We start from the raw sequence: 27,258 nt of genomic DNA, 5'->3' as shown, positions 1-27,258 counted from the left end.
TGGCATGCCTGAGTCCTGGAAGGCAATGGCTGACTACACTGTACATACTAGGTGCTGGGGGTGGTGGTGGTATGTGTGTGCAGGGTGAGGGAATGGCTGGAGAATGTGTGTGTGTGTGTGGGGGGGGGGTGGCTCGGGGGTCTTTACCCTGGCCCAGCATATCTCCTAATGAATTTGGCTGCTGCTCAAAAGAGCGCACTCGCCAGGCCCTGAGTCCCTGTGGCCCGACTGGAGTTGCTTATCTGTCTGCCCGCCTGCCTGTCTCCTCTTAGAGCTGCCGTCGCTGAATGCCCACAAGGACCTCTTGCGCCGCTTGACCAAGGCCGCTGCCCGCTTCCACTCCTCAGCCGTTGCTCATGCCGCTTTCCTTAACACTCACCTGCCCCTGGTCAGCCCAAAGAGTCTCTTGGACTTTCTGGACACCTTCATCGTACTCTTGGACTCCATGCAGGAGAAGTGCAGCAAACAAATGGAGAGGTCAGTCCGGCTCCTCCAGTGCAAAGGAGGCTTATGGGGGCCTTTCTGGCGCTTCCCTGGACCCTGGTGTCATAATTACTTTTTAAAACAAAGGTTGCAGTTTCCAGCGTGAGAGGGGATATCAGAACTTTTCCAGAAGTTTTACACAAAGAATGACATTAGACATACAGATTCTGGGTAACTACATTGGATTCCACAAACAACCTACAGTTACGTTGGCTAACAAACAAAGGGGGTTGCATTTTTACTCACTATCCACGCACATGTACATGCATTCATCCTCATGCATACTCCACCATTTCTCCATTCCTCCTCCATGAAGAACACCTGTTAGGCCAGGCTGCTTCCTTGCAAATTTGCCAACGCACCAACGCTTCTAAAACATCTAAAACGCCAAAACTCCAAAAAGAACATGAGTCCAAAACGCACTCCTTCCTCTTCCCTTGAGAAAAAGAGGCCAAGTGCCTAGAATTCTGCTTTCCTTTGCCGATCTGACACTCCCATACACCCTTGGAGCAGAGAGGCAGGTGAACAGCTCTGCTGTCTGTCACACTTTTTGGAATGTTAGGAGGTCTCTTATATAGCAACATTTTGTTGATATTGTCCCAAAGTTGTAAATTACTGACAGATGTCTTCCATCCAGGAACAAGCTGATTCCATCTCAGTTTCCTGGCAGACGTTGACTCTTCTTGATTGGTGTTGGTCTTGCGTTGACTTCCTTCTTAACATTGTAAACATTTCCTTAAGTTAAAAGAGCCATTGTCTTGATTAATTTAAACACATTGTTTTTCTCCAAAAGTTCATCAAGTCAGCAATATCAGAAGTTCTTATCACAGTTTACTAGGCAGGTCAACCATTTCAGTTCTCATTAGCAGGTTTTAATTACGGTTCCTGAGCAGGTTAATGATTTTGTCATTGCAGGCCTTAATATTTTTGAAGGGTGTCTTCTAAATTGTTAGCTCTCATTCCTTCTTTCCATTCTGTTCATTCATACCCACACCTAACAAATCCACATTTATCAAATCTGCACATCATATTTTCAGGGGACTGGCTTTCCTTGGGGTGGGGGGAGTCGGGAGGTTCCCCCTCCTGCCACTCACCCAGCTGCAACCGGCAGTATTGACGACTAGCCCTCCCAGAGCTGTGGGACGGCAGCGCCCATCATCCCTTTCCATTGGCGATCTAGATGTTCTCCTCTCCCTGCCTGTGAAGGGTCCTTCGAGGCAGGCTGGGCAAATGCAGTGTTGGCAGCACAAGAATAACAGTACTCAGTGGTTGGATTGGGGGTTGCAAGTGTTACTGTTTTAGATGAGGCATAGAACGGCACTTAGAAACAGTAAATGCCTCACAGGTACTTCATAATATAGCGCGCTCACCAAGAGCCTTCAGGAATCCGGGCAGGGGATGCAAAGCCTGGCTCAGAGTCCTTACGGTCGGTTGCGCCTGGAGCGGCCACCCCCCACAACGAAGAGCGGCCCAAGGCCTCCAGGCAGAGCAGCCCCAACACACGAGGAGGCCTTGTGGGGCCCTGGAAGCGAGGCCCCTGCCCCCCTGATGCCCATGGGGCCGGTTCCTCCCCTGCAGGGTGAAGATGGCGCTGGTCAAGATGGGCGAAGTGAGCAAGAGGCAGCAGGAGCACACGCGGGACGCCCAATTCTTGCAACAAAAGCTGGTCAAGATCAAAGAGGTGAGGTCCTCAGAGCAGCAACAGAGGTTTTTAGTGCCTGCCGACCTTTTTTTTGGGGGGGGGGGTAGTCTGCCTGTAGGGCAGTGGTGCTCAACCTGGGGTCGCCAGATGTTTTTGGCCTTCAGCTCCCAGAAATCCTAACAGCTGGTAAACTGGCTGGGATTTCTGGGAGTTGCAGGCCAAAAGCATCCAGATTGAGAACCACTGCTGTAGAGGAAAGGACAACAAATCTCTTGACAGATCTTTACGGTGCTGTCACTGTGGTGTCAGATCTGAGGACACTCTCCTCCTCATCCCTTCTCCCTGCGGAGATCCAGTGGCAGCGGAAACTCAGCCTCCTGTGGGCCAGGCTTTAGTTCAGCTGTCTAATCACCACCACCAATAGATCTTTACCAAGCGGAAGGTTGGCAGTTCAAGTCCAGGTTGGGGTGAGCACCCGACCTTCAGCCCTGCTCACTGTCCTCCTAAGCAGGTCACCTAAGCTTGACCTGTGAGTAGAGAAATTAGGCACCGCTTAAGCGGGGAGGTATTTACAGCACCATAAAAGGAAATACTGTACCAGAAAATGCTGGCGATCAAAGAACAGGAGGAAAATGTCTGTGACCAAAGCGCTTGTCGTCATAGAGGATAGAGCGACACCCCCCTCCCCCCGCCCATGGCCGAAAGCAAGCACAACCTCCACGCTCAAAAATGCCAACGTGCCTCTATGTTGTCTGTCCTGTATATGTAACGGCAGTGAATGTTTGCAGTGTATATGTTCTGTGATCTGCCCTGAGTATCCTTCAGGGTGAGAAGGGGGGAATATGAATGCTGTAAAAATAAATAAATAAAGTCAGGACGGAAGTCCATCCATACTGGGCATCCTCTTTCCACACACCAAGTACCTTTTGTGCTCACGGCCACTGAGGAGGCCATTACAGCCACTGGTACCATTGGGACTGGGTTCCTGTCAGGCCCAGTGTATAGCCTTGCCTCCCTCTCTCTCTTGCAGCAAATGGTGCAGAGCCAGCGGGAAATTGAGCGGGAGAAGGAGGTGCTGCGGCAGCAGGAGAAGGAGTGCCGGGAGTACGAGGCCCGCATTGAGGCCCTGACCCAGGAGCGGGAAGTCCTGGAGAAGGAGAAGGAAATGGCCATGAAGAAGGTGCTCCCCCTTCGCTCTGGGGCTCCGTGGGGCTGTGGCTGTGGGGAGGGGGTGTAAAGGACTGTGAATGTCTAAGGCTCCTTCAGGCAGGGGAAATCTTTTTATCCCACCCGCTGCCCCAAATTTGTAAACAACTAATATCGACTGCCACCAATTTGGAAAGATGCAACCACCAAAGACTCATGGAGGAGACCTTTTACTTTATTTCTTCTTCCTTCTTATTCACTTTAGACGGTAGCATAACTTGGTTTAGAATATATGCGACAGAGGCTTGGATGTTGAAAGAACAATAACAAGTTTATTCAGGCATAAGCTTGGTGGTTACAAAAGATGTTTCACTTAGAGGTATTCTTCTTAACAGTTACAATACTAGAATGAGATGAATCAAACTCTCTAAAGTATCACTTCTTTTACTTAAAGTAGTTAAAACCTATTCCTATGCTCCTTTCTAACTGTTACTTCAATGGATCTCTGTGAGTCCAGCTGGGATTGGTTCCCAAAGTCTGAAACTTGGACTATCCAGTGACTTCAAACCACAGTCACCCCTGTGATATACTATCACGGATTCTCTGTGCCTTTCCAGGACACAGACTACATTAAATAAGTCACCAAACTTATTTAAAACCGACTCAAAATGAATAATTGAGTATCCTTAGAATCATAGAATAGTAGAGTTGGAAGAGACCTCATGGGCCATCCAGTCCATCCCCCCGCTAAGAAGCAGGAAATCGCATTCAAAGCACCCCCGACAGATGGCCATCCAGCCTCTGCTTAAAAGCCTCCAAAAAAGGAGCCTCCACCACAGTCCGGGGAGAGAGTTCCACTGTCGAACAGCCCTTCTCACAGTCAGGAAGTTCTTCCTGATGTTCAGGTGGAATCTCCTTTCCTGTAGTTTGAAGCCCTTGTTCCATTGCGTCCTAGTCTGCAGGGCCGCAGAAAACAAGCTTGCTCCCTCCTCCCTATGACTTCCCATCACGTATTTGTACATGGCTATCATGTCTCCTCTCAGCCTTCTCTTCTGCAGGCTAAACATGCCCAGCTCTTTAAGCCGCTCCTCATAGGGCTTGTTCTCCAGACCCTTAATCATTTTAGTCGCCCTCCTCTGGACGCTTTCCAGCTTGTCAACATCTCCCTTCAACTGCGGTGCCCAAAATTGGACACAGTGTGATTCCAGGTGTGGTCTGACCAAGGCAGAATAGAAAAGGGGGAGCATGACTTCCCTGGATCTAGACGCTATTCCCCTATTGATGAGGCCAGAATCCCATTGGCTTTTTTAGCAGCCGCATCACATTGTTGGCTCATGTTTAACTTGTTCCCCATGAGGACTCCAAGGTCTTTTTCGCACACACTGCTGTCAAGCCAGGCATCGTCCCCCATTCTGTATCTTTGATTTCCATTTTTTCTGCCGAAGTGAAGTATCTTGCATTTGTCCCTGTTGAACTTCATTTTGTTAGTTTCTGCCCATCTCTCTAGTCTGTCAAGATCGTTTTGAATTCTGCTCCTGTCTTCTGGAGTGTTAGCTATCCCTCCCAGTTTTGTGTCATCTGCAAACTTGATGATCGTGCCTTCTAACCCTTCGTCTAAGTCGTTAATAAAGATGTTGAACAGAACTGGGCCCAGGACGGAGCCCTGCAGCACTCCACTTGTCACTTCTTTCCATGATGATTCCCATCAACCTGGAATCAATCTTCCCTGTGCCTCATCACAGCACAGACTGAACTCTTTTTAAAACATTCCCTCCTTTTTCATCCAGCTAGCTCCGCCCCTTTCTTGCTAGCTTCGAAATAGTTACATTTCTACAGCAGCAGCTACGTTTCTATGGCAACCAGCCTCAGAACGCTGAGGTGGCTACTCCCTTCATGTAATAACTATAATACTTATCCTTTTAAACATAAACACACAATTAAACATAACATCTGTAAACCAAAATTCATACTTCATTACAGGGGGTTGAGGGAGGGACTGTCAAGAATCCTTTTTTTGAACCTTAAAATGTTTTTGAATCCATTTCCAGTGGGGCAGATTGCATCAGGCACTTTCAGAGAAAGAAGTCGACACACAGACCCAGTACTGGTTTTATAATAGCTAGATTGGTTACACAGAGAAACAGGAACATCCACATTTACTCAGCATTCACGCCACATACATTCATTCACATACATACTCATCGTCCTCCATTGAGGCCAACTTGGAAAGAGGTGGCGGGTGGACAGATTCCGCATTTCTCATAGATTTGACATCCTGTTGTTCTGGGTTGTTTTTACAACCTGTCGTTCAGCTAAGATGTGCTGAAACTCTATCAATTCCGCAGAGATGTTGTTTTTCTTCCTTAACGTAAGGAACCATTGTTTCCGACTTCCGTATGCTAAAGAATGATTCTCTCTAACCATGTAAAGCGATGCTGTTTGCACCAACATTTCCCAGGTTAGTTATTGTCGGCAGTCCACCAGTTTCCTCCCTCAGCACTATTCATTCATGCCACAATTAATTATTCCCAACCTCCTTTGTTTCTCCATAATATCGTTTTCCAGGTTCCAAATCTCTTCAGCCTTAGCGGGTCTCAACAGGCCCTTAGCTACACTCCCAATCACGCAGTTTCATTCAATCCGCTCGTGACAGGACGGCTGCCCCCAAGGCCACCCTTCTCTTCTCGTCTCTTCCCTGCTCTCTTTTCTCAGGTGCGACAAGACTACCAGACTGCCGTGGCCATGCTGCACCTGCACGACGTGGAGGAGCTGCGTAGCTACCGCCAGCCCCCGGCCACCGTGGTCAGGGTGACCGACATACTCTGCCTGATGTTCCAGCAGGAACCGGGGTGGGAGAGCGCCAAGATGCTCCTCAACCGGGAGGACTTCTACCAGGTGAGGAAGGCAGGAGCGCCTCCGCCAGAGGCTCCCTGGCTGGTGGCAATGGACTAATTGCACAGCGGGCCCCTTGTAGACAGGCCCCCATGTCTCTAGGGATTGACCCCTAAAAGTGTGGGCAAGCGTCTTACATGGTCCACTTCCATGCAACTGGCAAAGCAGGAGCTGGATGGGAATCCCAGGAGGGTCCTAGCTCGTTGCAATACTCCAGGCTTCTCAGTGCTCAAGGTCTCTCAACTAGTATCTATGCCAGTTGCCTTTGGGGCCCCAATTTCACAGCAGGCCTTTCTTACACAAGAGCAGTCAGAGGCGGTTCGTCATTGCCTTCTTGCCTGCTATGCCCAGACATCCTCCCATCCAAAGACTAGCCAGGCCTGAGCCTATGCAGGTGCTGCTTCCAAGGCCACACAGAACCTGGAGCCTTCAGGATATTAAGCCTCCCATGGGAGACGTGGGTCGGCGGGTGCAGTGGGACTCTTGGGAGCCCCGAGCCTCACTCGTCCTGGGTGACCTTGGGCAAGTCTTGTGCTTCCTTGCTCAGGAATGTGTGACGTCCTCCTTATGGAACATGGAACTTTGTCCCAGTGAGGCCTGGAGCAGGGCTGTGGGCCGCACATGGGATTTGTATGCCCTTGGCCTTTGCACGTGTGGCTCAGCTCACATGCCTTGTGCTCTTCCCCAGGACCTGGTCTTCTACCCAAAAGAGAACTTCTCCACGGAGCTCTTCAGGGCGCTGGGCCAGGCGCTGGCTGTGGAGAACTTCACCGTGGATTTCCTCAAGAACATCAGCCAAGCCGTGGCAGCCCTCTGGCAGTGGATCTCTGCCATTTACCGGTACCATTCTGCACTGCGCAACTGGCAACCGGCCATGATGCAGCTGGAGCGCTGTGACGTGCAGCTTAACACAGAAAAAAATCAGCTGGGCGACCGGCGCCTGCACGCGGAACAGCTGAAGGAGGCCACGGAGGCCCGGATCCAGGAGCTGAAGGAGAAGCAGGAGCGGCAGGAGAAGCTGGTGCAGCAGCTCACACAATCCTTGCAGGCCAAGGAGGAGGCCTCCACGGTGGAGAACTCTGTGGCGGAGCACCTGGCCAACTGGACCACGCTCATCAAGGTGAGGACCCGGAAGGAGCCCCATGGCCTTGAGTGCAGCCTCTTGGGCTTGCCCTCAGAGTTCCTGAGCATGCGCTCCCTTTCTGCCGCAGAGCCTGGAGCACCACCGCAGCACCATGTATGGCAATACACTGCTCTGCGCGGCTACCGTCTCCTACCTGGGCCCCTTCCCTCCGTCCCGTCGGGAAGAGCTTCTGGAGAAATGGCAGGCGCTGTTGGCCGGCTGTGAGGTCCCCCTGGAACCAGACGACATCCGCCGGACCCTTCAGGAGGGTCTGCCCTGCCCTGGCCCGGCCCCCCTCGGCCCCCCGCTGCTGGAGGCCCAGCGGCCGCTAGACCTGCTCTCTCTGCTCAGCTCCCCTGGGGAACAACGCATCTGGGATCGGCTCCGCAAGCCCAAGGACCCAGAGAGCCGCCTCATGGCCACCATCCTGCTCTCCAGCCTTCATGCGCAAGCCCACCGGTGGCCCCTCTTGGTGGACCCCAATGGGCAGGCTCTGGTCTGGCTCCTCTCTACTCCCTCGCTAGAACATCGTGAGTGGAGGAGGCACACAACGGTTAAGCAGGTGGGCCAGGAGCCATCCCGGGAACCGCTTGGTACTGACCCTGCCTTCTCTCGCCAGAGGAATCCCAGGCCTATATCCTTGCGGAGCTCGTGCCAGAGATGGCGGAGCAGGGCGGTTGGGACGAGATCCCAGAAAACAACCTGGAAATCCTGTCACTCACCGACCCCGACCTGGAGCACACCCTCCGGAAGGCCATCAGCCACAGTGAGTGGGTCGGGATGGGCTGCGCTGGGCTGGGCTGGTAGGGGCCACATGGACACCAAAGATGGATTTAGCAAGGAAGCCTAGCAGTAAGAGTGCTCCCTGGGCCCCTTTGCAGACTCGCCGGTACTGCTGATGAACTTTGAGAAGAACGTCCCCTGGTGCCCAACCCTGCGGCAGCTGATGCAGAAGAAGTCCTTCTGGGGAACTGAAGGCCTTGTCCTCCCTGCCAAGGCTGCAGAGCTGCAGCAGGAGAAGGAAGAGCAAGAAGAGGAGGAGGTGAAGGTGCTGCCTTCCTTCCAACTGTACCTCTGCACCGAGCTTCCCTTTGAGTCTTTGGCTGCAGGTGAGGGCACCCCACTGTCGGGTCCTGCAGGAAGCAGGGATTGGGGCCACCTGGCTGAGGATGCTCTGCCAGCTTCCTTGCTCAATTCCTCTTGGTGCCGTTGGACTAGTGGTGTTTCCAGTTGTGTGTGTAGTGTCTGCCTGTGAAAGCAGAAATGTCAGAGGGGCAAATAGCCAGGTGGGGTCTTTTTGGGATCTATTCGGTCTTCAAGAGATCGTGGACACTGGTGATAAAGGAGAGAGGCAAAGAGATGTCACCTGCCAGCAGGGTCCTGTGTTGAACTGGGCAGGGCCCTGAAGCTCAGGGAGAGGAGATACACTAAGGGATCCCTGCCCCCCACGCTGTGGCTCCTGCCCCACGGGTCAGCATATCATCCAGCAGACCAATTGCCTCTTGACTGGCCTGTGGCTGAGCACCTCCACCCCCATCTTCTTCTCTTCCCCTTATCAGAGGTGGACCAGATGGTTCTGAAGAGTCTGAACATGATTGACCTCAGTCTGAGCCCAAAGGCACTGGAGGACATGTTGTTGAGCGAGGTGCTGAAGGCCGAACGCCGGGAGACCCTGAAGAACCGGCAGGCTTTGCACCTGGCTCTCCTGCACCTGGAGAGCAAGCTGGAGGCCACAGAGGTGATGAGGGGGGAGGGGAGGGCAGGGCAAAGGGGCCTTCTGCCTCTCGGTCTCTCGGCCTTCTGCCACGCCTCCCGGCCCCCTGCCACTTACTCACTGGTCTCGGCCTCCCTTCCACAGGAGGAGCTTCTGGAACTGATCTCACAGCCGCAGCGGTCGCTGCTGGAGGAGGAGAACTTCATGCCGATGGTGCGCCTCCTGCAGACCCAGATCCAGGCACTACAGGCCACCCACCAACACATGGCTGCCCAGCATCGGGACCAGGTGGCTATCTGCGACAACTACCGACGCGTGGCCCGGGTGGCGGTGACCCTGCACAAGGTGCTGCAGCAGGTGGCCCACCTGCACCCATTCTACCGCTTCCCCAGCGAGGCCTGTGTGGAATGGGTGCGCCAGGCCCTGGCTACCAGCAAGCGCCAACAGGATGCCAACAAGCAGGAGACGCTGGAGGCCCGGCTTCTGGAGCTGAGCAAGGCCGTCCTGCGGCAGCTGCTGACCGAGGTCCTGCCCAGCCTGCGGGAGATTGACCGGCCCCTCTACTGCTTCCTGGGAGCCCTGGTCACCCTGCAAGGAGCTAGCCCAGGGGCACCGGCCCTCAGCCCCGTAGAGTGGCTGGCCTTTTGCGGGGGCCTGCGGGAGCCAGCTGCCAAGGCCCTGCTGCTGCTGCCAGAGGAGGAAAGGGGTGCCCCCCCGGCCCCACACTGGGTGGCCCCGGGGCCCTGGGAGGAGTGCCGTGCGCTGGAGCAGTTGCCGGGCTTCCAGGGCCTGCAGGCATCACTGGCGGAGCAGGGCACGCAGTGGCAGGAGTACCTGCGCCTGCCCTCCACGGTGGTGGGCCCTGCCCTGTGCCCCAGCCACGCCCACCTGGGCCCCTTCCAGCGTGCTATCCTGTGGCGCGTGCTGCGCCCCAGCGCCATGAGCCAGGTGATGGCGCACCTGGCCACCTGCCTGCTGGGCTGGTCTCGGACAGATGAGGCGGAGACCGCCAACCCGCATGCCTGCAGCCGACCCAACCGGCCTATCATCTTCCTCACCCCTCCATCCGATTCGGACGGCTCTTTCACCCTGCCTCTGCTGTGGATCCAGCAGATGGCCGCTCAGCGGAAACGGGCGGTGAGGCCGTTGGATGGGGCTTGGCTTCCCGGGGGGGGGGGGGGGGGTGACGCTGGGCTGCCTTGGGTGGCTCCTCCCCGGGGGCTGAGCCTGGGTTCTGCCTTCCCTTGCAGGGGAAGGTGGTGGTCCTCACTTTCGGCACTCCCGACGCTCCCCGACGCGTGTGGCGGGCACTCCCGGCCTGCACCAAGAAGGGCAAGTGGCTGGTCCTAAGCAACTGCCACCTCCAGGCCCACTGGGACCCTGACGTGCTCCTCCAGTTGGACCAGCTGCTGAACGCGCCCATGGGTGAGGGCTGGGAGGGAGCGCTGCTCAGGACCCCCCTCCCTCTCTCCCTCCCTCCCCTGTTGACATGCTCCTTTACCCGCCTCCCCTGGCTCCATAGTCCGGAGGCCCACACCCACGCTCCCCCCATCCAGGTGCAGCACAGCACCAGACCTTGGAAGTCCACGCCAAGTTCCGCCTCTGGCTCATCACAGCGGCCAATGCCCCCGAGTCGGTGCCAGGTACAGGGCAGGAGGTGGAGAGGGGTACCGAGGGGAGTGTGAGGGTGGGCTCTGCCTGGAACAAGGCCCGCACATCCAGAGCCGGTCCAACAATGAGGCCAATTAAGCGGTCGCTTGGGGCGCAAAACATACGGGGGCGCAGTTGAGACGGCTTTTTCTGATTTCTTGTAAAACATGATGTTTGGGTGCTTAATTTATAAAATCAATGTAATTTGATGTTTAATAGGCTTTTCCTTAATCCCTCCTTATTATCCAACATTTTCACTTATCCAACGCTTTTATTTTTCAGTGATTGGTTGGGGGGGGGTGCCAAAATTCTGTTCGCCTACAATTAAAAAATACCCAGGGCTGGCTCTGTGCACATCTCTGGCACAGAAAGGGAGAGCGGCCTGTTGCTCAGCCTTCTACTCAATACTCCCCCCCCCCCCCCCGGCCTCAAAGTATTGGTGCTCTGCTCTGGCCCAGCCCTCCCGAGCAGCCCTGTTTGTCTCAGGGCCCCAACCCTCCCGCCTGGATGCTGGATATGCCCCTCTCTGACCCAGGACCTGTCCACCGCAAGGCTGCCGTCTTCTTCTGCGAGGAGCCACTGGAGTTCAGGGGAATCTTGATGCGGACGCACCAGAAGCTGCAGGGCCAGGTGCACGGCCTGGACACCAGGAGGACCCTTGCCTTCCTCATCCTCCACGCCATCCTGGTTTTCCGGCAGAACTACAGCCGCTGGACCCAGGCCACTCTGTACCTCTGGTGAGGAAGGGGAGCGGGTCCCAGTCGGTAGTGGTCCTGAATGGAAACCCCTCGGTCAGGAGAAGGAGGCCCTTTGGTGGGCTCAGTGTGCCGGATTGTCTCTCATCTTGCATCTTGCTGCATGGAAATGGGTGGCCAGGGCGGAGGGAGGCTGACCTATGCAAGCACCCCCCCCCCCCCCAAGGCATCCCAGCTGAATAGTCTGCCGTATAGAAGGGTGGAAGCAGCACCGCTGGTAGCTCCACTCCTGGTGCGCCTGGGGCAGCACGGCGCATGGCATGAAGTAGGAAGATCCAGGCCACAGCGTTCCTGGTCCACCTCAGTAAATGTGTGTGTGTGTCCTGACAGGAACCATGGAGAAGTGACCCAGGGACTTCACATGAAAGAGAGGCTTAGCCGGCTGCATGACAGGCGCCCGAAGGCTCTGATGGAACTGGCAGGTAGGTAGGTAGGAATGTAGGCAGGAAGGAAGGAGGGGAGGCCCAAGGGTAGACACAGATTCGCCAATTGGGAGTGATCCTACTTTCATTGTTGTGCCCATATCTTGGGGAAGTCAGATTTGGCCACGTTGGTCCACGCTCTGGTTACATCTCACATAGACTACGCAACGCACTCTACGTGTGGTTGCCTTTAGAGACTGTTTGGAAGCTTCAAGTAGTCCAACCGGCCGCAGCAAGATTGCTCACTGGAGCGGTGTACAGGGAGCACACAACCACCCTGTTACGTCAGCTCCACTGGCTGCCTGTCTGCTACCGAGCACAATTCAAAGTGCTGGCTTTAGCCTATACAGCCCTAAACGGTTCTGGCCCAGCTTACCTGTCCAAACATTATCTCCCTCTATGAACCACCTCAGAATTTAAGATAGTCAGTGGAGGCCCTGCTCTCGGTCCCACCTGATTCGCAAGTGCGGTTTGTGGGGAGAGACAGGGCCTTCTCAGTGGTGGCCCCTCGCCTATGGAACTCCCTCCCCAATGAAGTCAGGTCAGACCCCTCCCTCCTGTCCTTCAGGAAAAAACCTGACGTGGCTGTGGAACCAAGCATTCGAGCAGTAATTGAAGCAGTGCAATAATGAGATTGAATTAATAGGATTGATTAATGGACAGGCTTGGGACGACAATTTGAATTTGCGTGATTTGAATTGATGTTTTCATTGTCTGGTTTTAAATTGTAATTGTTAAATTTTTGAAATTCTATGTTGTGGGCTTCAAATTGTCGCTTGTTGTAAGGCCACCTTGAGTCCCCTTTGTGGTGAGAAGGGAGGGGTACAAATGTGGGGAAAGAAATAAACACATAAATAGGCCAGCCCCCTCCTCCCAGAGTCCCTAATGGACTAGCCTTGCCTGGTGCTCTGGGGGGTGGGGGGGTGGGTAGAGCACGCCCGCCCATGGCTGCTCGGCCCCTTCTTGGACCTCTGTAGGAACCATGCTCTACGGCGGCCACGTCCTGGACAGCGGAGACGCTCAGGCCATAGAGAGCCTGTGCCGCCAGTGCCTCTCGTCCAGTGCGCGCCTGCAGCCGGGCAGCGGCCCCCAGAGGATCCTGGACCTGGTCATTGGCCACCCAACCCCAGGTGAGGGAGGAGGAGGAGGAGGAGGGAACAGGGAGGCGGGTGGGCAGGTGGGTGGCCCCCTGAGGCTCTCCCCACCCAACCCGCCCGCCTCCTCTGCTCTGCCTTCTCTCCCCAGGGCTCTCGGAAGAGGAGGCCTCAGCCGCCACCCAGGCCCGCATCGCACAGCTGCCCAGCCCCATGGAGGCCTCCTGGGTGGGGCTGTGCAGCGGGCTGCGGGAGGAGATGCAGGCGGCGCAGAGCCAGGTCCTGCTCTCGGCGCTGTGGGCCTCCCAGGGCCTGTGGCAGCCCCGAGCGCCCCTCCTCCAGCGGCGGCAGCAGGAGCAGCAGGAGGCCCTGGAGCGGCTGGTGCGCGAGGGGCTGGCGCTGGTGGAGGAGCTGCAGGGGCAGCTGGAGCGCTGCGGGTGGGAGGCGGGGGACCACGGGTGCCCCCCTCAAGGCCAGCCCCGGCCCCGCCATCGCCCCCTGCAGCGCTTCCTCCTGGAGGAGGGGGGCACCCTGCTGGCCCTCCTCACGCAAGTGGGCCGGGACCTGCGCTGCGTGGAGGGCCACCTACAGGGGGCGCCCTGCTCCTCCACCCGCTGCAGCGCCATCCTCCAGGAGCTGCTCCGGGGCCAGATGCCCGGGCCCTGGCTGCCCTTCGCCCCCACCGGCCCCCAGCCCCCCCAGCTCTGGCTGGAGACCCTGCGCCTGCGCTGCCAGCTGCTCTGCCGGTACTTGGCCTGCATCGGGGGCCACCCGGTCACACACTTCCAGCTGGCTGCTTTCCACCGGCCACGACACCTCTTCCTGGCCCTGCTGCAGGAGCGGGCCCGCACCGAGAAGCAGCCAGTGGACTGCTACCAGCTGGAGCAGAAGGTGAGCGAGGAAGCGAGGGCTGCGGGATCCATCGGGGTGGCGAGCTGTGGGGGTCCTGACCCAGCGAGAGCTGCGGGATTGATTGGGGTGGCGAGCTGTGGGGGTCCTGACCCAGCGAGAAAGCGAGGGCTGCGGGATCCATCGGGGTGGCGAGCTGCAGGGGGTCCTGACCCAGCGAGAAAGCGAGGGCTGCGGGATTGATTGGGGTGGCGAGCTGTGGGGGTCCTGACCCAGCGAGAAAGCGAGGGCTGCGGGATCCATCGGGGTGGCGAGCTGCAGGGGTCCTGAACCAGCGAGAAAGCGAGGGCTGCGGGATTGATTGGGGTGGCGAGCTGTGGGGGTCCTGACCCAGCGAGAAAGCGAGGGCTGCGGGATCAATTGGGGTGGCGAGCTGCGGGGGTCCTGACGCAGCCCGGCTCCTGCAGGTCCTGCCAGGGGTGCTCCCCCCCAGCGAGGCCCCCGAGAGGGGCATCTACCTCAGCGGCCTAGAGGTGCACCACGCCATGTGGCACAGCTACGACGGGCAGCTCCAGGAGACCCTCTCGAACCAGCCCTGCCGCCTACCCACTGTCTGGGTCCAACCCATCCGTCGGCCCTGGAAGCGGACCTCCTCCCAGACCACCTACCTGTGCCCGGTGTACCTGGGGTTGCCCGGGATGCCCGTGACGCTCGACAACCGCCAGGTGCTCATGCACCTGCCCCTGCCTACCACGATGGCCCCAGAGCTGTGCGCCCAGCGGCGGGTGTTTGCCGTCAGCCTCTTACAGTGAGAGCCCCACAGCGAAGAAAGAACTGTTGCTATTGTTATTGTTATAGTAGTAGAAATAGTAGTAGTAGCACCCCACTTTCCAGACTTTGCTGTTTGGAAGTCCCTCGTTTGCACCCCAAGACTACACAATGCTCTCAATTTGGGGGGGGGGGGTGGAGGGGGATTAGCACAAACACCGCTGAGAACTAGATACAGAAATAAAGTGATATATTTTTGCGTGTGTACAAAAGCCAGCTCTGGTGCTTGCCCACCTGCCAGCCACTTTGGGCCCCCGATGTGCCCAGCTACATAAATACGGTGCCCCCAGAGGCACCCCCACCCTCCCTTTTGGGGCACCCGTCCCGCAGGCCCCCCTCCGCCCCCCACCCCCACCCTCATTTCAGGTCCACGTCAAAGTCCAGCACCAGCAGCTTGGTCTCCTCGGTGCCATTCCGGCTGCCCACTGCACAGACCAGTTTTGTGTTGGAAGCGCGGATGCGCCAGACCACCCCTCCGCTGCCCCCGCTCTCCAGGGCCACCAGGTTGCGCACAAAGTCCCCCGTCTTCAGGTCCCACAGCTTGACCGTGCCGTCGTCCGAACTGGTCACCACGAACTTGGAGCTGAACTGCAGGCAGGTGACGGCGCTCTGGTGCTTGCTGGGACCTGGCGAAGGAGGAAAGGCGCTCAGGTACCTGAAGGACGGAGTGGGCCGAGCGGAAGGGCCCACCGCTGCACCCTCCGTCTGTCTTCAGGGCAGGTCCCACCGGATGTGGGGGGAAGAGCAGCCCTTTGTGGAAAGAGCCCGTGGCCAATGGAGACCTGGGCTGGAGCTGCCCCTCTTCAACGTCCGGCAGCCCAGCCAACGGAGCCACAGGGCCCTTGCGCTGCAGCCGCCGTACCTTGTCCATCGCCATTTCCTGTGTCCTTTGTAGCCCTGGGCCAGGAGACACGTGTTTGGGCAGGAGCCGCCAATCACTTCCTGTAGGCCAGTGGACCTCAAACCTTTTTTGGACCAAGGACCACTTGACCAGCAGCCACTTTGACCAGAGGTCACTCTCCAACATTTGTATGAAAAGGGTTAGGTAAAGGTGAAGGTTTTCCTGGACGTTAAGTCCAGTCGTGTCTGACTATGGGGGTTGGTGCTCATCTCCATTTCTAAGCTGAAGAGCCAGCGTTGTCTGTAGACACCTCCAAGGTCATGCGGCCACTGGCATGACTGCATGGAGCGCTGTTACCTTCCAGCCGGAGCGGTACCTATTGATCTACTTACATTGGCATGTTTTCAAACTGCTAGGTTGGCAGAAGCTGGGGCTAACAGCGGCTGCTCATGCTGCTCCCGGGGTGTGAACCTGGGACCTTTTAGTCTGCAAGTTCAGCAGCTCAACGCTTTAACACACTTCGCCACCGGGGCGACAAATCCATTTTTGGTCAACTTTAGATTTGATCTGGTTATTTGGGGTGCTGATTTAGAAAACTGCATTGGATGGACCACATCAGCCCTAGTTTCTGATACAGAACATTTGCCATCCATTAGTCATCATCTGCTCGCCTACCATATTTAATAATCTAGAGCCGATGTGGTCTATCCAATGGAGGATTCTGAATCAGCTCCCCAAATAACCACAGGAACAGGCCTCAAAATGAAGACATAAAGAAAAAAATTCAGCTCTGCAGAAAGGAGCAGGAATAAAATCCATAAAAAGGAAGGAGGTTTGCAGATTTTCCTTCTCACGGCCCCATTGCTGTCCCACGGCCCACAGGTTGGGAACCACTGCTGTAGGCTGACTCGGGCTCTGGACCAAACCCTGGGAGCAATACCACGTGCAAATGCATGACTTGCCCAGGCTTCTCATCCCAGACCCCGCTTGGGACCCCCCTCCCGCTTCCTCCCGAATGCCTACCTTGCAGCGTTTGCAAACACTGTCCGGTCTTGATGTCCCAGATCTTGACCGTGGAGTCGGCGTTGCCGGAGACCAGGATGTTGTCCCGCAGCTCCATGCCGCTGGTCAGGGACTGGTGGCCCATTAGCGTGTGCAGGCAGTTGCCGCTCTCGGCGTCCCACACGCGGATGGAGGTGTCCAGGGAGCCGCTCACGATGTGGGTGCCGTCGAACTGTGTGGGTCAAGGGCGGGAGGGTAGGTGGGGGGCTGGGACTGAGGGGGGCGGGAGCACAGACGCCCGGGGCGCAGGGGCAGAGGTGCCTCACTCACCTGCAAGGAGTAGACCCGGTTGGTGTGGCCTTGCAAGGTGTGGATGCAGCTCTCCGTCTCGGGGTCCCAGACCTTGACGGTGTAATCGTAAGCGCCACTCACCACCTTGTGCCCGTCATACTGGACACAGCGCACGGCGGCCACGTGGCCCATCAGCACGTGCAGGCACTGCCCCGTCTCAATGTCCCACAGCCGCAGAGTGGCGTCCCGTGAACCGCTCACGACCCTGTCGAGCAAAGGAGGGGGGGAAGGAAGGAAGGAGGCCGCCCTGAGTCCCCAGCCGCACAAAGCAGGTGCATCACTACTTTAGGGAAACTACCCTAGAATATAGCAGAGCACCCAAAAACAAACAGGATACCTAAAGTTGAGGATTGAGCTCACAGCATGCAGAGCGCGAGGTGCCATGTGATGTGGCTGTAAAGAATTCAGTCCAATCCCAAAAGGGTTATTCACAATAATAAACATGAATAACTGCACTTCTTAATAATCAAGAACGGGGTCTGATCTACTCTAACACCCATCAGTTCTGAGGGTTCAAGAGAGGGAAATATCATCCAAGCCCTACATCTCTGTGACACACCCGCAGAGAGGGATCTCAAAGCCCACAGCACCGACTCTCCCCTTTGACCCACCTTGTCCCGTGGAGATGCATGCAGCGCACGGTGGAGGTGTGTCCGTAGAGGGTGTGCACGCATTCGCCCGTGTCGGCGTTCCACACCTTCAAGGTCCGGTCCGTGGAGCCGCTGATGACGATGTTGTCCCTCATCTGGGAGGACCAGACCCCGCCCGTGTGGCCCACAAGGGTCTGGACGCACTGCGGGGCAAGGGAAGGATGCTCAGGCGGAGAACAGAGGCCACGCCAGGAGCAGAACATGCGCAAAGAGAACGGCCCGGGGGCAAAAGAGGGGCCTCACCTCACCCGTGACGGCCGACCAAACCTTGAGCGTGTTGTCGTCGGAGCCGCTGACGATGCGGTTGCCGCAGAACTGGAGGCAGGTGATGACGTGGTCGTCGTGGCCCTTGAGGACCTGGAGGTGAGCGGAGGGGCATCAATAGAGGGAAGGGGCACAGACAGCCCCCAGCCCTGGAGCAAAAGCTTCCCCGGCAGGACCCTCCATGTACACGTATGTAAATATGTATATTTAGTATCAAGAGGGGGTTTGTGGGAGGAACTAGAATGTTTGTGTGAATGCTCATAAAGAAAAGAAGAAGCAGGCCTCAAAGAAGATGGGAGTTCTTGGCAGCCGAGACGGGGAAATCCGAGAAACGCACATGTGGCAGAACACATCCTTGAACAACGGGATGTTCCCCGAGTTATCTGGCCTGGAAACAAGTTCCGAACAACATGCTCATCTAACAAAGAGATAACAACAGGCTATAACAAGACGAGGATTTCAAGCACTGGTCAAGTTTTCTGAACCACAGCAATAGAACATCTGACCCTCTTCCAAGACTGATCACGTTTCAAGAGAGGCATGTTATATGGATGAATGAATGAGTGCATGAAAGAGCTCTTAATACTGAATTACCATATATACTCGAGTATAAGCCAACCCGAATATAAGCCGAGGCACCTAATTTTACCACAAAAGAACTGGGAAAACATTGACTCCAGTATAAGCTGAGGGTGGTAAATTTCAGAAATAAAAATAGATACCAATAAAATTACATTAAATGAGGCATCAGTGGGTTAAATGCTTTTGAATATTTACATCAAGCTCGAACTTAAGATAAGACTGTCCAACTGATCAAATCATTATTCTCATCTTCTTCAATGTAAATGTGCTTATGTAACCTTTAAATAATAATAGAGTAAAATAATACATGTAATAATAATAATAATAATAAATACAGGACAATAATACAAGTAATAATAGAATAAAATAATAAATGCAATAATAATAAGATCAGAGTGAAATAATAAATCTAATAATAATAATAATAATAAATAGAGTAAAATAAATGTAATACAGTAGAGTCTCACTAATCCAACACTCACTTATCCAACGTTCTGGATTATCCAACGCATTTTTGTAGTTAATGTTTTCAAAACATCGTGATATTTTGGTGCTCAATTCGTAAATACAGTAATTACTACATAGCATTACTGCGTATTGAACTACTTTTTCTGTCAAATTTGTTGTCTAACATGATGTTTTGGTGCTTATTTTGTAAAATCATAACCTAATTTGACATTTAATAGGCTTTTCCTTAATCCCTCCTTATTATCCAACATATTCACTTATCCAACGTTCTGCCGGCCCGTTTATGTTGGATAAGTGAGACTCTACTGTAGTGGCAACAATAATAGAGAAAATAATAAATGTAATAATACCAATAATAATAGAGAAAAATAATAAATGTACCATATATTCTCAAGTATAAGCAGACCGAAATATAAGCCAACCAGGACCCTCACCTGAGTATAAGCCGAGGGGGCTTTTTTCAGTCTTAAAAAAAGGGCTGAAAAACTAGGCTTATACTCGAGTATATACAGTAAATGTACTGTCTTGTCTCAAATAAATGTTGCAAGCATAGTGATAAAACCAGATTTGGTCTCCCTGTTTCTCTTTGCTCATATCACAAGGGGATTCGCTCCCTTTTCTCTCACTGGATCAAAAAGAACCATCATGTTCATAACCGGGGTGTTGTACTAGATGGCCCATATGACACCATGTCCCACTGGCTTCCCAAACCTGCCCAAGTTCATTAGTTCAAAATATCACTTTTCAAATCTTTCTGCTTTTGGGAACTAAAGCATATTGTCAGAGAATTACAGACTCAACAATGGCATTTTAAAAACAGGAAGTGACACTAGTGTCATATGGCTATTGTCAATAAATGATATGCTTTAATGAGCATGAGCTTTAAAAAGCCGTGGTCACCACTCGTGGCTGTGACTGACACAGTAAGGAGAAGCTTTAGTGCTACCCACACCTTAGGAAAAGTCAGCTGTTTCTATCATGGATTGAGCACAGAACACGTTATGCCCATAATCTTTATTGCTAGAAGGCTTCCAGCATCAGCAATTTCTCTGCACTCATGCACCATGATAAAGGTTCTGTGGAGGACTGTGGTTTTTTAGCACCACACATAGTTCCAGAAGAAATGAGTGAGAAGAAACTTCCAATTCTATGGACATCAAAATACACCGCACCAGCCTGCCCCTGCGCTCCTGCACCCCTGCATTGCCCAGGGAGGGAGGTCTGGCTCCCACCCGGGGCCCCTCTTGACGGCCGCAAGGAGTCCCTACCTTGGGCGGGTGGGCGTCCCCGCTGCGCCAGTTCATGTCGATGCAGTGTTGGCGCAGGAAGGCCAGCTTCCAGGGGCTGTACATGAACCCGGGGCTGAGCAGCCGCCGCTTGCGCACGCTCAACGGCTCCTCGATTCCTGCAAAGAGGGGAGAGCGAGTGGCGCCGTGAGGCCCGGGGCGCAGAGAGGAGGGGGAGGGGGAGGGGGAGGGGGAGGGAAGGGACCGGGGGGACTCACCCGCCTCGCGGCACTTCTCCCTCCAGAGCAGGTTGTCCTCGGCCAGGATCCGCCAGTAGCGACACGTCTGCGCAGCGCGGAGCAGGTCGCGGGGCTCCAGGAAGGAGAGCACGTACAGCGCCAGCTGCAAGGCAAGCCGGAGGCCCCACGCTTACCTTGGGCGGCCCCACGGCTGCGGGAGGGGGGAGGGAGGGACCCTCAGCGCAAAGCCCAAACCCTTTCCTCTCCCTCCTTCTCTTCCAGTTTTCAAATGGGAGCATATCAAGCAGCACTGATGGGGCTGGTTTTACTGAGAGCCCTGGCCTGGATCTGAGCACTGGGGCACCCCGCTCCCAACCACACTGGGGTCTCTGCCCCACCCTCCTTCCACCAATGCCCCTCAGCCCCCAACATTCCTCACTAATGCTCCCTGTGACCCCACTTCTACTCCTTCTGGCCTCTCCCTTGAGAACTGCCGAGCCCATCACTCCCAAGCAGGGCCTTCTGGCAGGTGAGTGGGTCTTGCTCTGCTTGCCCCGCGTGTCTCCCCGTGCCCCTTCGCTCCCCCCTGGCTGGCACCCTCCACTCACCTCCTTGGGCAGAAGAGAGATGAAGTCCCGCTGGAACTGGGGCTCGATCACCTGCATCATGTGCTTGATCTGGGGGGGCTCGCAGCGGTCAATGAGCTCGTCCAGAGCCAGGAGCTTCTCTGAGCTGCTCCAGCGCTGTTGGGAGGCGGAGAGGAAGACCAATCAGAGGGGGACCCCAGGACTTTGACATGCCCCCCGCCCCCAAAATGAGAGAGCAGGCATTTTCTCTCCATCCGCACTGATGGTACAGAGGGAATAGGACTGGAATGCAGTAATAGATGGGTATAACAGATTTCACAGAAATAGACCAAACAGATGGCCACACATTCAGGAATCAGAGACGTGAGAGCAATAGGAGTCCTATCTCTACAAAGGGACTCAACAATTGTTGAATTAACTAAACAACTGTTAAGCCAGCACTTTTCTCTCTGTATAAAAATGGCTTGTCCCTCAGAATCGTAGATCTGTCTTACGTATTTTTGTTGGTGGTGATGCATGGAAATTACCGCACACCTCACAATGGATGGTGTCTTAGAAGTGAATGAAAACAATTCACAGCTGGTTAACTGCCAACAAGAATAGATCACTGCCGACTAGAAGGTGCCAAGTTCGAAGCCCGAGTCAGATTGAGCACCTGACCGTTAGCCTAGCTCACTGCCCACCTAATAGGAGGTTTTTGTGAATGTATTGTTTTTGCGAAGGTTGAAATTTGTACTTATAGTTAAAAGCTAACCGACAGTGTGTTTGTCTGTAATGCAGCATGTAATCCAGTAATGTAAGAGTTAACTGCATAGAGTAGAGATTTATGGCTAGAGGGAAACAGAGAAAGATTTCCGGAACAAGACATTCGGCACACAATGGAATGTGGGAGGTGACAGTGCTTCCCATGCGGTGATTGAACGAGGTCGGACGCACAGTTGCTAAGCTCCGGCAAAACTATGTCAATATTGTACAAAACTGCAATAAAATATAAAGCCACTGATTTCAGCTGACAGCTGGGAAGTCTGGATTTATTTCTGTGGGACTGAGCAGATTGCCAGATCGTTGGAGGAGGAGGTAAAATGAGACAGGAGGTGATTGAGTCTCAATTTAACCATTTCCTAACAGTTTCCACTCTCCTGATATTTGTTGGAAGGCAAACTTTGACAAAACTCGGTCCAACAAATCTCCCCCTTGCCTTGCAGACAATGTCAGGGTCCAGAAGGTGGAAGAGGCAGCAAGGGGGTCAGCTATTCTGGGACTGATCCTATGCAACGGGAGTGGCCTGGTCAATGGGGCGGAAGAGGCCGTTTCCTTAGCCAGGAGTGACCGTGTCCTAGGGTTTGTTATGTAGTGGAAAGGGGAGGTCAAGGGTACTCAGACCTGCAACTCTAGACTTGAAAAACTTCAGAAAGCAGGAAAACACTGGGTGCAATTGTTGGAAATCGCATCCTACCAAGCCTTTCACTATTCAAACTACAGGAAAGGAGATTCCACCTGAACATCAGGAAGAACTTCCTCACTGTGAGGGCTGTTCGGCAGTGGAACTCTCTCCCCCGGACTGTGGTGGAGGCTCCTTCTTTGGAGGCTTTTAAGCAGAGGCTGGATGGCCATCTGTCGGGGGTGCTTTGAATGCGATTTCCTGCTTCTTAGCGGGGGGTTGGACTAGATGGCCCTTGAGGTCTCTTCCAACTCTACTATTCTATGATTCTATGATTCTATGATTTTTAATGTATATATTTGCTAACCTGTATTTTATGTGTACGTTGATTTGCCAGTATGATTGTACCTCTTTGGTGTGGGAGGGGTTATACACATATGATTGTAGTGAGCATGTTCAGACTCAGGACTCCATTTTGCAGTCAGTGTCTGCTTTACAGTAGGTACAACTATACCTAATGACTGTGGGCTATTAAGAATTATACCCTCTGTACGTAACACAAAATGAACTACATCCTATCTATAACTAAACTTCAATAAGAAATTTGTCTGTATGGTGAATTAATACAAGATGTTTGTGAGTAAACAAGATATGTTATTTTTTAAAGAAGACCTTGTTTTTTATTTCTGAGCCCAAAATTTTAAACTAAGAGGTTTTGAGGGAGTGTATATCTTTTCGGCAATTACAACTACAACTGCAACTACAATTTCAACTTAAAAGAAACAACTATCCACTGCTAACCCAATATGTTTTTGTAGTGGCATGCCTTGTCCTTGGCAGTTCAAAGACATGGTTTTTCAGTTTAACAGCTGAGTTCCCTGTGTGCCATTACATGAATGCTTATGAGTATCACTTGTTCAAAGAGTTTACTTCTAACAAGGTCATGCTTTTCTTGACTAGTGGTTTTCAAAAGATGGTCTCCACATGTTCATGGAGATTCACATTTGCCAAAAGGATACCGTGTTTCCCCGAAAATAAGACAGTGTCTTATATTAATTTTTGCTCCCAAAGATGCTCTAGGTCTTATTTTCAGGGGATCTTATTTTTCCATGAAGAATTCACATTTATTGTTGAACAAAAAAATTGAACATTTATTATGTACTGTACAGTAGTTGTCATCACAAACCAGCATAAACAGACAAACTGTGAATCCTATCAAAAATTTCTTGTTACTACCATTATTTCTATGTACAACAATCTATGGTATGTACATTTACCGTTCCTGCTTGCTCTGGTGTTCTTTACGGCGGTCATGCTTCCAAACAAAAACTTTGCTAGGTCTTACTTTCGGGGCAGGCCTTATATTTAGTAATTCAGCAAAACCTCTACTAGGTCTTATTTTCTGGGGATGTCTTATTTTAGGGGAAACAGGGTAGGTGCTCAGAGACTGGATGCAATTATTTCCACTAGCAATCATGTTAAGGCTTCTATGGCTGAGCAGGGATTTGAATCCTAGAACTGGAGTGCTAGAAATTGTGGGAGCCCAAGCCCAAAACACCTGGGGTGAGGGCCGAAATTTGCCCAGGCCTGCCCTACAACCTGCCTGCCCCCTCTGTCTCACCTGGAAGGTGCGCAGCCAGTCCTGCAGCTCGGGGGGCGGGGCCACGGGGGGCACGTGGCGACATCGGGGTGGTCCGGCCTTGGCGTGGCGCAGGTCCCCAAAGGTGGCGGTGGGGCTGGCGACACTGGGGCCCAGCACTCTGCGCAGGGAGAGAGGATGGAGTGAATGGGAGGGAGAGGAGACCCCCACCCAGATGCACACACCGGAAGGGCAGGGAACTCCCCCTCCCCAGAGCCCTCCCCTCCCCCATTGGCCCCGTGCCCCTCGGGCCCCACCTTCCCCTCTCGGAGGCCTTGCAGACCTTCTTGCTGGGCGACTGGGCCCTGCCTTCGGGGCCGCTGCTCTCGGACTTGCGCTTCATCTGAAAGGCAAAGCAGGTCTCCTGGGAGTCGGGTCAGATCCAGCCTCCTCCCAGGCAATAAGCATCCTCCCCTGTGTCCTACCCAAGGGATGATGATGATTACAGGCAGTCCCCTGAGTTACAGACATAAATAACAACAAACATTATTTATAGACTGCCCTGTCTTCCCAAAGGGACTCAGGGCGGTTTCTAAACACATGGCAACCATTCAATGCCCAAAGAAAACTACACTAAACAGTTCACGTCAAGACCAAGCACATTAGACAATATAAACAACCTAACTGTAATTTAACAAACAAAATGACAACCAACAGAATAAGACTAAGAATGAAAAGAAATAAAAACAAAACAAAACATCATAAACGACAAAAAACCCTGATAAAACACATTAAAAAATATATAACTGAGGACATCGAAACTCCATCAGGAGAGGTTCAGGACATCCAACTTGTAAATAATAATAATATTTTTAATTTATATCCCGCTTTTCTCCCTCAAGGGACCCAAAGCAGTTTAAAATCGCATAAACAATCAAAGTACATCAATAATTATAAGCATAAACAGATTAAGAAAAACAACTACAGTATACGTTCAAGTTCATGTATGAACTAGTTAAGAACAGGAGCCAACAGGAAGTGAGAGGGATCTTCCCTTCAGAAAGAAGGGAAATCCACTCCTTGAAGAGTCATTATCAGGGGGGAAAGGGGTCTCCACTGGAGCTTTATCTCCAATCCTTGTTTCCACAACAACCCAAAATGTTCAAAATCCCATTCTCACAGGGACAGAAAATGAGGGGAAGTCTCCTGAGCAGGGGCACAGGCAGCAAAGGAAGTCCCAAAGTGGGGTTCACCCTTCCCTATGCCGCCCTGAACTAAAACATACACAAACACACACAGATATATGGCTGGATTTACACTTAAATAACGTATCTGCTCCGACTAGCACACTAAATCAACTTAAGAAGAAACCTACAGAACTGATCTTGTTTGCAACTTGAGGACAACCTGTATACCTGTATGGTCAGGTTAAATCCCAGGGAAGGATGATAATGATGGTGATGATTATAGGGCGGCCATCCCCGAGTTACAAACATCCAAATTGCAAGCGAGTCACGGGAAGTGAGAAGTGAAGTAAGAAAGAAGGGAAATCCACTCCTGGAAGAGTTATTATCGGGGGGAAAGGGTGTCTCCACTGAAGCTTTACCTCCAGTTCTTGTTTCCACAACAAGCCACATTTCCCAAAATCCAATTCTCACAGGGACAGAAAGTGACATCTTTTGAACAGGGTCACAGGCAGCAAAGGAAACACTACACGAGTGTTCATCTTTCCCTATGCCATCCAAAGCTTATCCAACACGTTGTTTGTAACTTGAGGACTGCCTGTATATCTATTTACATCCCAATTCCTTTCCATAAATGAGACTCAAAGGGGCCACAATACCAAAATCAGTTCAAATCAATTTAAAATGTAAGAGCACATACATGTAAACATTAAAATAGAATAATAATAATCCAATACAGGTGGTCCCGGTGGTGATGGGCACACTGGGTGCCGTGCCAAAAGATTGTCAGGGTATTGTGTATTGTGAAATGTTAAAATCAATCTGGGTTATTAGAAATGCCTTATGTGTTAGTTTTTTCGGCAAGGCATTTCAGCAGTTATTGAGTTAATGAGAGTCTGCTATGATTGATGTATCACAGGACCAATGGGGTCAAGTTTGTTTTGACCAGGACTTTCTTTCTTGTTCCTGTGGAATGCAGAGGAGTTTCCTGAGCAGTTGAGCAGTGTGCTGTGTGTGCATGAGTCGCTTCGGCAAGCACTCATGGAGAGAAGGACTGATCTGCTCTGTTTGTATATAGAAATGTAAATAAAAGTTTATTGCCGTTGGATTTCCAACCGAAACCTCGACTGTTGGAGTGTGTTTGTCCAGTGCTGTTTTTCCACACCGGGAGACAGTCTGGAGAGAAGGAGGTGAAGACCGGGATGGTGAATTTTTGGACTTCACTCTGCTACCCTTCATCCCCACTGACAAAGATCTCAGCCGGCATTTGGAAACAATAGACATTGACAAAATTACGATCTGCCAACTGCAAAAGGCCACCCTGCTGGGATCTGCTCGCATCATCCGAAAATACATCACAGTCCTAGACACTTGGGAAGTGTTCGACTTGTGATTCTGTGATACGAAATCCAGCATATATGTCTTGTTTGCTGTGTCATACTCTGTCTTTGTGTCAATAATAATACTTTATTTATAGCCCGCCCTATCTCCCCGAAGGAACTCAACAATTGTTGAATTAACAAAACAATTGTTAACCTTGCACTTTTCTCTCTGTATAAAAATGGGTTGTCCCTCGGAATCGTAGATCTGTCTTACGTATTTTTGTTGGTGGTGATGCATGGAAATTACCGCACACCTCACAATGGATGGTGTCTTAGAAGTGAATGAAAACAATTCACAGCTGGTTAATCGACAGCAGGAAGAGATAGATCACTGCCGACTGGAAGGTGGCAAGTTCGAAGCCCGAGTCAGATTGAGCACCTGACCGTTAGCCTAGCTCACTGTCCACCTAAGCTGAGCTGTGAGTATAGAAATTAGGCACCGCTTAAAGTGGAGAGGTATTTCATCATAAAAATGCCAGCGATCAAAGAACAAGAAGGGAAAATTCTGAGAACAAAAAGCAGATGGAGCGACAGCATCTCCCCATCAGCACTGCCTCTGAAAAAACTTGCAGATCTCTTGGGAAGAAAGGTGGACAAATGTCAGCATGCTGGTAGAAGAGGCAAAGAGGGTGGAAAATGCCAAAATACCTCTGTCTGTCCTGTCTAAAAATGGCATTGAATGTTTGCCGTGTATGTGTACATTGTAATCCGCCATGGGTCCCCTTTGGGGTGAGAAGAGCGGAATATAAATACTGTAAATAAAGAAATAGTAAAAATACATGAAAGGGATCTCAGGGTTTGGGGCAGGCTCATGCAGGGAGACCCTTGACCAACCAAACACCTGGGATATATATAGAGAGCTTTGTAGGCTGCTGTTGCCCTTGTTGATGTTGTTGTGGTGTGCCTGCCCTCCCCCTCCCCCTC

At 52.6% G+C, this 27,258-nt stretch overlaps 2 protein-coding genes across 4 annotated transcripts in view; one reads left to right on the top strand and one right to left on the bottom strand.

Moving 5' to 3' along the window:
• Positions 1–14,810, top strand: part of dnhd1 (dynein heavy chain domain 1) — a 53,467-nt gene extending 38,657 nt beyond the window's left edge. For 2 of the 3 annotated variants that reach the window (XM_008123609.3, XM_062974365.1), the window contains 17 exons: positions 273–477; positions 2,062–2,164; positions 3,156–3,305; positions 5,984–6,166; positions 6,852–7,283; positions 7,375–7,816; positions 7,906–8,052; positions 8,168–8,395; positions 8,846–9,024; positions 9,145–10,137; positions 10,251–10,425; positions 10,557–10,643; positions 11,186–11,387; positions 11,736–11,827; positions 12,805–12,957; positions 13,073–13,812; positions 14,238–14,810. In XM_008123609.3, coding sequence (XP_008121816.2) covers positions 273–477; positions 2,062–2,164; positions 3,156–3,305; positions 5,984–6,166; positions 6,852–7,283; positions 7,375–7,816; positions 7,906–8,052; positions 8,168–8,395; positions 8,846–9,024; positions 9,145–10,137; positions 10,251–10,425; positions 10,557–10,643; positions 11,186–11,387; positions 11,736–11,827; positions 12,805–12,957; positions 13,073–13,812; positions 14,238–14,582 — 4,856 coding nt within the window. In that variant the 3' untranslated portion in view covers positions 14,583–14,810. The remainder of the gene's footprint in view (positions 1–272; positions 478–2,061; positions 2,165–3,155; positions 3,306–5,983; positions 6,167–6,851; positions 7,284–7,374; positions 7,817–7,905; positions 8,053–8,167; positions 8,396–8,845; positions 9,025–9,144; positions 10,138–10,250; positions 10,426–10,556; positions 10,644–11,185; positions 11,388–11,735; positions 11,828–12,804; positions 12,958–13,072; positions 13,813–14,237) is intronic. The other variant, XM_008123610.3, reaches the window with a different exon arrangement.
• Positions 14,772–27,258, bottom strand: part of LOC100559698 (F-box/WD repeat-containing protein 7) — a 19,727-nt gene continuing 7,240 nt past the window's right edge. The window contains exons 4-13 of the mRNA XM_062974367.1: positions 24,086–24,171; positions 23,811–23,949; positions 20,830–20,964; positions 20,261–20,384; positions 20,025–20,161; positions 17,686–17,799; positions 17,404–17,585; positions 16,772–16,997; positions 16,463–16,673; positions 14,772–15,224 (exon numbers count right to left, since the gene is read on the bottom strand). Of these exons, the coding sequence (XP_062830437.1) occupies positions 14,956–15,224; positions 16,463–16,673; positions 16,772–16,997; positions 17,404–17,585; positions 17,686–17,799; positions 20,025–20,161; positions 20,261–20,384; positions 20,830–20,964; positions 23,811–23,949; positions 24,086–24,171 (1,623 nt within the window). The 3' untranslated portion in view covers positions 14,772–14,955. The remainder of the gene's footprint in view (positions 15,225–16,462; positions 16,674–16,771; positions 16,998–17,403; positions 17,586–17,685; positions 17,800–20,024; positions 20,162–20,260; positions 20,385–20,829; positions 20,965–23,810; positions 23,950–24,085; positions 24,172–27,258) is intronic.

Source organism: Anolis carolinensis, chromosome 3 (assembly GCF_035594765.1).
Source record: "Anolis carolinensis isolate JA03-04 chromosome 3, rAnoCar3.1.pri, whole genome shotgun sequence".
In the NCBI taxonomy this organism is placed as follows: Eukaryota; Metazoa; Chordata; class Lepidosauria; order Squamata; family Dactyloidae; genus Anolis; species Anolis carolinensis.
This window is presented reverse-complemented; position numbering and strand designations above follow the sequence as displayed.